This window comes from Rhipicephalus microplus, chromosome 9, assembly GCF_043290135.1.
Source record: "Rhipicephalus microplus isolate Deutch F79 chromosome 9, USDA_Rmic, whole genome shotgun sequence".
Taxonomy (NCBI): domain Eukaryota; kingdom Metazoa; phylum Arthropoda; class Arachnida; order Ixodida; family Ixodidae; genus Rhipicephalus; species Rhipicephalus microplus.
This window is the reverse complement of record NC_134708.1, coordinates 75766794-75776910: the sequence shown is the minus strand read 5'-3', so window position 1 is coordinate 75776910 and position 10117 is coordinate 75766794. Positions and strand designations below refer to the sequence as shown.

Genomic DNA, 10117 nt, shown 5'->3' with positions numbered 1-10117 from the left:
TTACCCAATCACGAGGAATTTCAAGCACAGGATACTGCGGCGAAGTTGAAACAGGCGAAGGACTACAATAGCCGTCACAGTACTACTACTCTGATTTCTCTCAGTATGGGGGAGGATGTGTGGATAAAGGATTTAGGTTGCAGCGGTCGTGTCCTCAGCCCAGCTCAGCGACCAAGGTCATATGTGGTCGAGACTCAAAGTGGTGTTGTCCAGAGGAACCGTTGCCATCTGGTGCCGTTTGTAGATGACCAAAATGTCCAACAGCAAGCATCAATGGCTTCATCACCGACGCATGGAACCTTGTCATCAAATCCGCCAAGAGACTCAGCCTCGACCTCAGCGTCGGAATCATTGTCTCCAAGTGCTTCAAGTGCTTCGTGCGCATCACCTGTGCCGCCTGTGAAGATGCCTCCCTCGCCTGAAGTGCAGACGCTACCTGTGCAAGCAAGTGCGCCTCAGTGTGATGAACCTAAGCGTACGCGTTCTGGCCGTGCCGTGAAACCGCCGCGCAGGTTGAACATGTAACTATCCCGGGAGGGAAGATGTAGGGACGCTGAGTGCTATGTTAATCCTCTAATGGATGGCGCTGTCGGCATGCGCGCGCCACCTCATGTGGGGTATATAGCAGGGGGGCAGTTGGGAATAAATGGGGGTCTTCTTGTTGTTGCTATGAGCCATGCTCGTGTCTTACTCGGCGTCTCTGAACACCCCTGGCGGGCAAGGTCGCTGTGGGGCATCTGGTGGCGCAGGGGCTTCAGCCAAGACTTCGGTCGGCGGGCGCAGATCGTGAGGCCGATCGAGGTCGGGCATCGGCGGCCGCAGCTCCCCAATCTGACCTCGGCCTTCGCGAGCTGCGCGAATGAAAACATCCCCGCTCCGTTTTCTTCGCCGTCGGTGTTCGCGAAAGTATTTCTAGGTCACTGCGCGGCATCGCAAGGTCGCGGGGCGGTGCGCTGCTGACGGGTCCGGATAGCGTAGTTCAGTTGGGCGGCGCGGATGGTACGCGGCGCGAGCAGCAAGACCGTTCGCGTCGCCACGACTCCTTTCTCTGGGCGTCGTCCGCCGCGACGTATCACACACGTCATTGGAGAGGAACGCCAGAAATGCGCCGCGTTGTTGACTGCGCCAAGGGGAAGGGAAGGTACGAGCCTGGATGGGAAGCACTATCAAAGGACTCTGGAGAAAGAAAGAAAGAAAGAAAGAAAGAAAGAAAGAAAGAAAGAAAGAAAGAAAGAAAGAAAGAAAGAAAGAAAGAAAGAAAGAAAGAAAGAAAGAAAGAAAGAAAGAAAGAAAGTGATCACGGAGTAAAAGTGGTTGTGGTGCTCGGGTCTTTCTTGGTGGGGCGTTGTGAAAGGCCGCGGTGGCACAATGCCAGCGATGTTTAGCACTGGCGAAAATCTCAAGGGTGGGGCCGCCCTTTATGTAATGACGCTGAAAGCGCTCGCGCTAAGAGCGAGGTGGTGAGATGCGCAGCGTTTTATGGCTCCGATGTGGCGGCACGCAGCCAGGGAATTTAACCATTTATTTTGATGTCAATTTTCTTTTCGACGGGTCGTCGTTACAGGAGCGTCGAGAGATGAAAACAAGACAAGCTGGAGCCGCGCATATTTTCAAAACACGAATCATCCTGTAAGATCATCGCTTCCTGTTTTCATTTTTAAAGGGCGGGGGACGGGTATCATCTACCCCCCTCCCCCCTAAGACTATCGCTTCGTGTTTTTATTTTTAAGGCGCAGGGAAGGAGGGTCATCATGCCCCCCTCCCCCAACCCCTCGTTCACATTTCTACTCTAATGACAGGTGTAAACAGCAAGATTACAGTGACGTGACGATTAGACCCCGCACTTTCGGCAATTTTCTGTACACTCAGTGTGCACACCTTTTTTTTTTTTTTTGAAGTTCTCGGCTTTTTTTTATGCGAGAGGACAATGATCTAATCAATTCAATGCCGTTGCCATTACACGATCTTAACGTTCTCTCTCTCTCTCTCTCTTTCCTTTTCTTTCGAAGCGATTCAGATCTTTTACAACCATGTTGTGACAGCAGAGGACGCGTTCGTCATTTCATGAATGACGAATGCGCCCTCATCATGCTTACGTAAGCTGCACCACAGATTTTTGTGTGAGTTCCCATTGAGCGAGTCAAAACGTCCGGCAAATTGCTCCCGACCCCACCCGCAGGCGACTAGGCAATATTTTTTTTTATTTTTTTTTGGGGGGGGGGTCTTTTTGATCTCAAGTGGGGCCGTGCCGGTAGATGTGGTGAAGTGTCATTATGGGCGCTCATATAATATGGGGAAAACAGAATTACAGGGGGGGGGGGGGGAGCTGGGACTACGGTATGCTATCCCATAGCTACGCCTTTATTACCCCCACCTCCCACCACAGCGAAGAATAAAATCTCTAACTGCAGTTCCCTTACGCATATCACAAAGTACAAAAAAATTTATTTGCTTCTTTTTTTTTGCTTTGTGTATTAATCGCACATATGACTCTCTTTGAAAAGACACTCCCTCTTGGGGAGCACTGCCTCCCAAGGCTCTGCAGAAGATAGTTACCGCGTCTCCTTAAAAAAGTGTTGAGCATGTGAAAGTTTATAAGTGCCAAAACAATGTCAAAATACTTTTTTTTGTTACACTGCAGCTTCACAGGGAAATCCGTCATTCAATGCGTCAACAATATGTCGTGTGAACTAACAGTGTACATTGTGAATATTATTCGCGGCCTTCGAGATGATGCGGCGCGCACGAGGCTTTGCGCATCGTTTATGGGGAATAAAAGTATATCCATGAACGTTGGATTCGCGAGTCGCTCAATGTTCGAGCTCGCGTCTTCGACAGTAGCAGTAATAACCGTCGGAGCTTAACGACCCGAAACCACCATATCATCACGAGAAATGTCGTAGTGTAGGGCTCCGGGGATTTCGACCACCTGGGGTTCTCCGACGTGCATTTCGAAGTGACTTTGGAAAGGGGGAAAGGAAGAAATAAGCGCAGTTCCGTATACTGCTTCTCTCAATGGAGGGCACCTCCACAGTTCTGCGTGCACCTATACCGAAGTACACACGGGGCTCACGCATTTTCGCCTCTCTCCAAAACGCGGCCCCCCTCTCGGCAATGGTTGCGTCCCCGAGTGACTCCGTTCCCAATGGAACTGGCGGGACGCTTTTGCCGACATACTTCCTAATTATTTAATCGTGTAAGATGCCGCAGATTTTTTATTAGTACATCGTGGCTCGTCGTTCAGCCGACCAGCCCAAATGAAACATTGACGGTGTCTACAAACCTTTGAGGAAAACGAGAAGCCAAGTTGCCTGGTTCCTCGCTAGCTAACTAAACTAATGGCAGCTCCTCACTAGCGGTGCCAAGTATGTAAAGAAAGTCCGGCGCTGGGCAGCCTCCTTGGTTTATCTTCAGTTTTTTTCGCCCTCTCTTTCTTTTTTCCCTTTCTCTGTTCATTTTCTGTCTTTTCTTCTATCCTTACTTCTATTTTTATACCTATTTTCTTCTTTCCTTCTATCTCCTTTTAGTTCTCCCTCGATTTTCTTTCTTTTTCTTCTATTTTTATACGTGGTACTGCCTGCCTACGTCAAGCAACGACAGCATGCCACAGCTCCGGCCTGGGCCTGAGCATACCCTTACATTTTCGGTGCACATTGTGCTGAACCGGCCACTTATAGCCACTTCTACCGGCCCTAATATTCCTTGTATTTTTATTCTTTTCATAAAAAAATAGAGTTACCTAGATTGATTGAATGATATTATCAGAGCGCTCAATATTACAGCTGCTTCTAGTTCGCTATATACTCCATACGCTACAGCTGGCTATTATTATTCCCCATAAACGCTCTTATTATGAGCCCGCTCGTAATAAGTTCACGTGCTACGTGACGCCAAAACATGCGAATAAGAGCGTTTTCACACTCGTCGTTTGGCTTATAGATGGCGCTGACTGTCACTCCTACTTCTAAATTCACATATAAACCCAAGAAAAAAAGTGGATGGAGGGAAGGCCGCTGTGGTAGCTCAGTGGTTAGAGCATCGAACGCGTTATTTGAAGGTTCGATTCCTGCTCACGGCTGGTTATTTTTTCATCCACCTTTCTTTCTTCTTATTTACATTCCATTGGTTCTAATAACTTCCCCTGTACATTCCTTGGCATTACTGACTGTTAGATCTCATTAATATTGTGTTAAAACACGGAAAAAATGAGCCCTTAGATATACACTCCTTTCCCTTATATATATATATATATATATATATATATATATATATATATATATATATATATATATATATATATATATATATATATATATATATATATATAAAGAAAAAAAAGTGTTTCCGACCAGTTCATCCCGTCGCTGTAGCTTACCCGAACAAAGCGTTATCGATTGCGTGGCCGAGAGAATATTGGGAATGCTGTTTAGCAAGGTCAAGCCATAGGCGGCCCGCAGGCCCCGCGTTTAAAACCGTATACTGTATGCAATTTCTTGCTGCGTGGTTTAATTGCAATAATGGAGGTACACTTGTACAAATAAATGCAGACGGTGCTTCCGTACCATCAAGTAGGCTAGTGTGTGCATGTACTTCTACGTAAATAAATAAATAAATACATAAATAGTGTCTTATTACTTTCAAATATGGACAAAAGATGCAAGTTATTATTGCGAGGTGATGGCATCCATCTTTTGATATTTGCCAGTCCTGCAGGTGCATCTAACATGAACGATAAAATGAAAACGATTATGAACTAACGACAAATACTGAACTTTGGTACGGGTCCAATCGGTCGACTGGCTAAGCGTCGACGAAGAGCATATCGTCGACCTCGAGGCACAGCCTGCGTCTCTTCGGCTGTTGCTGAATGGGCGAAGACGGCGGTGTTGCCGCAACTATGACGCCCTGGAGCTCGCCGTCACCGGGCCCTCGGTTGGCCTCTTCATCCGGGTCCGAATCGCTTATGACGAGCTCATCCGCTCGGACGTCGTCAGCCGTTGTAACGGTAGGACCACCAGTAGCAGCAGGAGGAGCGTTGTCTGCGTTGAACGCAGGAGTCATCATTGCAGTGTTACTGCGCCGCCCAGCCAACTTGATGATGTCGCTGACCTTTAGCGGCGTCCTGGGTGCGTTCGGTCTTTCTGAGGTCATGGGTGCCGCATCGGCGGTGGTAGACTCACGCCCCTTGGCAACCAGGTCTCGGGAGCTTTGAGCCATGTGAGTGGAGTCTACGGTACAGTCGCTCACGGGATTTCTGTCTCCATTTCCTAGACTCGAATCCTTTTCGGGACCCAAACGTGAACGCACTGGGACGCTGAAGACGTCAACGTCGCGTCTGCCGGTTGTGACGTTTCTGGAAGGCTCACAGGTCTTCTGGCTCGCTCCCCTGCTGCGACCAGAGACACCCTTCCCTTTGCCTTGGACAGAGGTGACGTCCTTATCGGCTTCCTCGCACCATAGAGTGCCGAAGGCCTCTGGCCATGACTTCTGCTTCGCGCTAGTTCCGAGACGTTCCCGCTCCGCGAGACCGTTGGAGGACTCCACGGTGGAGGCCTTGACGGTCATCTGAGACGTCGATGAAGTCGACGCGTCCGGCTGCTGCGTTGCGGGAGGCACGTCTTCTCGGCGTTTGGCGAGGGCAAGCTCGCTCCTTGCACGCTCCAGTTCCTGCTGGAGCGCGGCTAACTGCTGCTGACAGGCGTCGTGGCCCGAGATCTGGAGGCGCTGCAGTCGTCCCTCGAGTCTCGCGACCTGTTCGTCGCGTTCAAGCTTGGTGGCGATCACCTGGCAGCGGTACTCCTGCTCCTTTGTCTGCGGACGAAAAAGAAGGAATCGAAGGGTATACACGTACCACAGTGGAGTAAAGAAGTCAGCGTTATGGTCTTCTCGAAGAAGTCGATCGAATACAAGCTAAGAAAAAAAATTTATTATTACCAGAGGCATTACCAGAGGCACAAAAGGGGGCTAGAGGGGGCAGCAGCTCACCCCCCCCCCTTCACTTAAGGGGAAGCGCAAATTCAGCCTTGTACATTGACTTTCTATTGAGTTGAGGAGCGCTGCGACGAACTTTCGTCCTCCATGAAGGGGTACCCTGGGCATGCTTATGGGTATTAGGACAGTAGAGGAAATGCAAGCCAGCCGGACGATTTTAATTGATGTGTGGCGGAAATTCTCCGGGGTACTTGATTTTCATTAGTGTGTACGGTGACCACTGTAGAGTTTGTGAAGGACAGCACTATAAAAAGTTGGAACTACTTCGTTTTGATTCATGATGACAAAAGAAGGGGGCAACTAAAACGGCGCCCACAATAAACTGCCGCTGGACGGCAGCAACTTGTCCTATGTTGTACTATGTGTGCCGTTTCAGTAACACCATTTCACATCGTGAATCAATGCTTAGGACATTTTTTGTGGATTTTTGTCGTCGTTGTCACTTATGCGTCCCACAAGAGTGATCGTCGTCTGGCCTGCTTGCGTTCCCTCTCTTCAAAACTCTACCCGCAAAATACACATATCGATGAATGGGGACAAAAAAGGTGCCTCTCTGTCTCTGTCACGCGAAACGATCCAGCCACACGGCCAATAAGTTTAAGCACTTGCTGAAAGCCCAGCCATTTTGAACTGGTGGCTGCGTTCACACTTGTGAACATAGTCGATTAAAAAGCACATATTAAGCATACCAACAACTATAGGTGGCGTGTTCCTTTACTATAAAATACATAGATACATAATTCTAAAAACCCTACAGTGTTTCTTAGGCTGCGCTGAAAATGCGACGCCATGCACGAAGGAAGAGCGGCAGAAAACTATCGTCTTTCGACGACGTTTGCAGCGAAGCAGGGATATACACGACCATTTCTTTTATATATACGCCGTGGTTGTACCTCGGAAAGAAGGCGTACTCGAAGCGACAAACGTCTGCGCGAAGCCTCGTGTATGCGAATCCGCGGGTAGCACTCCTCGTCCTGCTCCCGATCCACTCACCTTGAGCAGCTCGCGGCACTCCTTGAGCTCGGCGGCGAGCAGCGCGTTCTCGTCCTTCCTGGCATCGAGCTCGTCGCGCAGCGAGGCGCTCGCGGCGATCTCGGCGTCCAGCTTGCGCTGCGCCTCGCGGCGGTCGCGGATCTCGGCGTCCAGCTGCCTCCGCAGCTCGGCCTGCTTCGCCTCGTGCTCGAGCTGCCCGGCGCACACCGAGGCGCGGGCGTCGTCCAGGTCCTCGCGCAGCGTCTCATTCTCGGCGCGCAGCTTCTTGAGCTTGGCGGCCGCGTCGACGTGCTCCGCCAGCGCCTGCTTCAGGGAGGCGTTCTCGCGACGCAGCAGCTTCTCGTTGTCCTCCGAGAGCCGCTCGTGCATGCCCAGGTGCACGATCTCGTCTCGCTGCCGCTGGTGCTCGAAGCGAAGCTGGCTGTACGCCTGGCGCCACTGCTGCACCAGCTGGCGCACCTGCGCAGGGTATACTAGAGTCTTCATGGGGACTTCATGCGCCGTGTCCAGAGTCGCGTATCGCAGCCTGGTAGCACGTGTGGTAGTTTTCAAGTTGTTATCGCATTTGTTCCTGCTTCCGAAACCTCACAAGCCCGTTTTATTTATGAGGAGCTTCTAAGTTATTCGAATCAGTGATTTGTACCGGGTCAATTATAATGGCCAATTACCATGTGTAGTGTGGTTTAGATCCTACGAGCCCTGGCTCATACCCACACTGGGGGAACGGCCAAGAACCCGTTAGCTTTCAAGTAAATTATGAAATAATGTTCAAACTTTAATCAATTACGATAGAAGTATAAAATAATAAAGTTTGAGAATATAAATACATACAGAATAGACTTGAAGCAATGAATCGAAGGACCGTTAATACGGCAAGAGCGGACAGAAAGCTATCATCATCGACAATTCGTAATCTTCTGCCTCGCTCCCAAAATACGTCCGCCGATATGATACTATGATGGTCGAGAGAATGGGTGAAGAGAGAGAGGGAACAAAGAGAGAACAATATAGATATACAGGAAATTAAGAAAATATGCAGAAATAGAAAGATATACAAAGAAACAGACATAAAATACATGGAAGAAGGAGAGACCAAGAGAGAAACAAAAGAAAGAAAGGTAGAAAAAGAAGAAGGAGGAAACTTTATTATAAGAAACCAGCAGTTTTAGGTGACCAGGCCTAGGCCTCTCATGAAGGGACGTCAAGGGCTTGCCTCGACGCCACATCACGGGCGTGCTGTGTTGTCCAAGAATGAAAAGAGGGAAAGAGAGAGGCACAGAAATAGAAGTGAACAGATAAAAAAAGCACATTAAAAAACGGAGAGAAAAAGTGAAAGAAGAAAAAAGACGAAGACAGATAACGAGAAACAAGTCATTTTTTTTTCTTTTTTGCTTGTTAATAATCTACTAAGTAAGTTCAAATATAAACAATCAATTGGTTAGCATTTCGAAATTATGAACAAATTTTTGTTATATAGCAAGGCACCGATCGTATCATGGCCCATCCCCCATGATGGGTTGCACCGGGATAAAATGTTCAAGCAAGCAAGTAAATTAGGGCAGGCCGCCCTAATTAGGCCGCCCAGCACCACACTTCCGTCAGGCGTCAGTCAACTCTATCACGAGGCTGCTTAATTTTTTAAGGCGGAACCTTTAGATGCCGCGAGGCACGAAAAGTGGCCATCGACGTCAACCCGAGTGATGCCAAAAATCCACATGGCGTGATGATGCCACCATAATAATGTCATCGTGACGCCACAGATCACCCAAAACTTGGCTCGTCACGTGACGACGTCATCGCATTACATCGTCGAATGGGGTCTATCCTGAAAACACACGTGAAGCACACAAAGCTTGCAGCGCCTTCGATAATGATGCAGTACAAAACCATGCTGTGAGCAGAAAGCTTCCGGGGGCTGTTAGAGCAATAAAATGGACCATAAATCTAAAAAAGAAATGGTTCTCGCTTTCGAGGCATCTTAGGCGAATGGAGACCTTGAGAGTTATTGGGAGTGAAGGCCGGTCGCATATGAAAATAGAGAAATGAGCAAGTGCGGCAACATCGACTTGTCTGCGACACAAAACTAGCACCCTTCGAGAAACGTTAACGTGGACGGAGAGGCAGTTTATGCGTGTGACGTACTTGAAATGACAGCAATGCCTTTCTTGTAATTCTAAACCTAGGTGGTCGAAATTTCCGGACCCCTCCACTACGGTGTCTCTCATTATTATATGGTGGTTTCGGGAAGTTAAACCTCACATATCAAATCAAATCAATAGTTGCTTATCTACATGTTCAATCGTGCACTGAAATAGATACGCTGGTGCACCCCCTCCTCTCTCCCTTACGCAGTCCAAATACGTCAACCATCGTCATTATCAGCGGTAGCAGCGATTGTTTTGAACCAGCAAGCACTTTCATAGCCGGCATTGCCCCCCTCCCCCGCCCCATCATCGCATAACTGTTGATGCAGTAGTGCCTGGATATTTCTATTGATGTACCAGTCCTCATCTTCCCAACTTTTATTTCTTATTGAGTCGGCATACATCCGTTTTGTTTTTCATTTTGCGAAGCGAGTACTGCCTACACAATCACGCCGCAAGTTCGCATGTCGCTGTAGAAAAATGTTAAAAGTAAAACACCTAGCTGACATTCAGCCTTATTCTCACCTGGCTCACGTCCGTGTTGCCGTCGAGGGACGAGGCGCTCTCAGTGCCCTTGGTAGCCATACCAAAGGCGTTGATTAACTCGGCGAAGCGATTGAAGCGCGTTTGGCTATGCACTGCCACTGATATGAACACGGCAGTCTTCGTTCGTGCTTCTGTTTCTTGGAGCACGATAACGAGCAGACGACAAACTGTTTCTCTTTGTAGCCGTTGCATGTCGCCAGGAGCGGCAGTGACGTAGGGAGCCTACATAAACGGGCTGTAGGTGTTCTCTGGGGTGGTCATTTAAGCTGTGGTTGTGATGGGTTCTGGCCGTTGTGGCGTGAACAGCGTGAAGACTCGCAGGCTCGCAGCATTGTTGCCCTGCTTACGATCAGCAGCGCGCACATGTAGCGTTCCGACTCCCGAGATAATGCAGGGAAGTGCTCAGATTTCGCGTGTTTGACGAGCGCGTCTATTCGAGACAC

At 48.9% G+C, this 10117-nt stretch overlaps 1 protein-coding gene across 1 annotated transcript; it reads right to left on the bottom strand.

Moving 5' to 3' along the window:
* Positions 1-4613: 4613 nt before the first annotated feature.
* LOC142771901 (uncharacterized) lies at positions 4614-10044 on the bottom strand. The gene is made up of 3 exons (XM_075873873.1): positions 9654-10044; positions 6985-7443; positions 4614-5811 (listed from the first exon to the last, which is right to left on the bottom strand). The coding sequence occupies exons 1-3, from the start codon at positions 9864-9866 to the stop codon at positions 4801-4803; spliced, it is 1683 nt and encodes a 560-aa protein (XP_075729988.1). The 5' UTR covers positions 9867-10044; the 3' UTR covers positions 4614-4800.
* Positions 10045-10117: the final 73 nt, after the last annotated feature.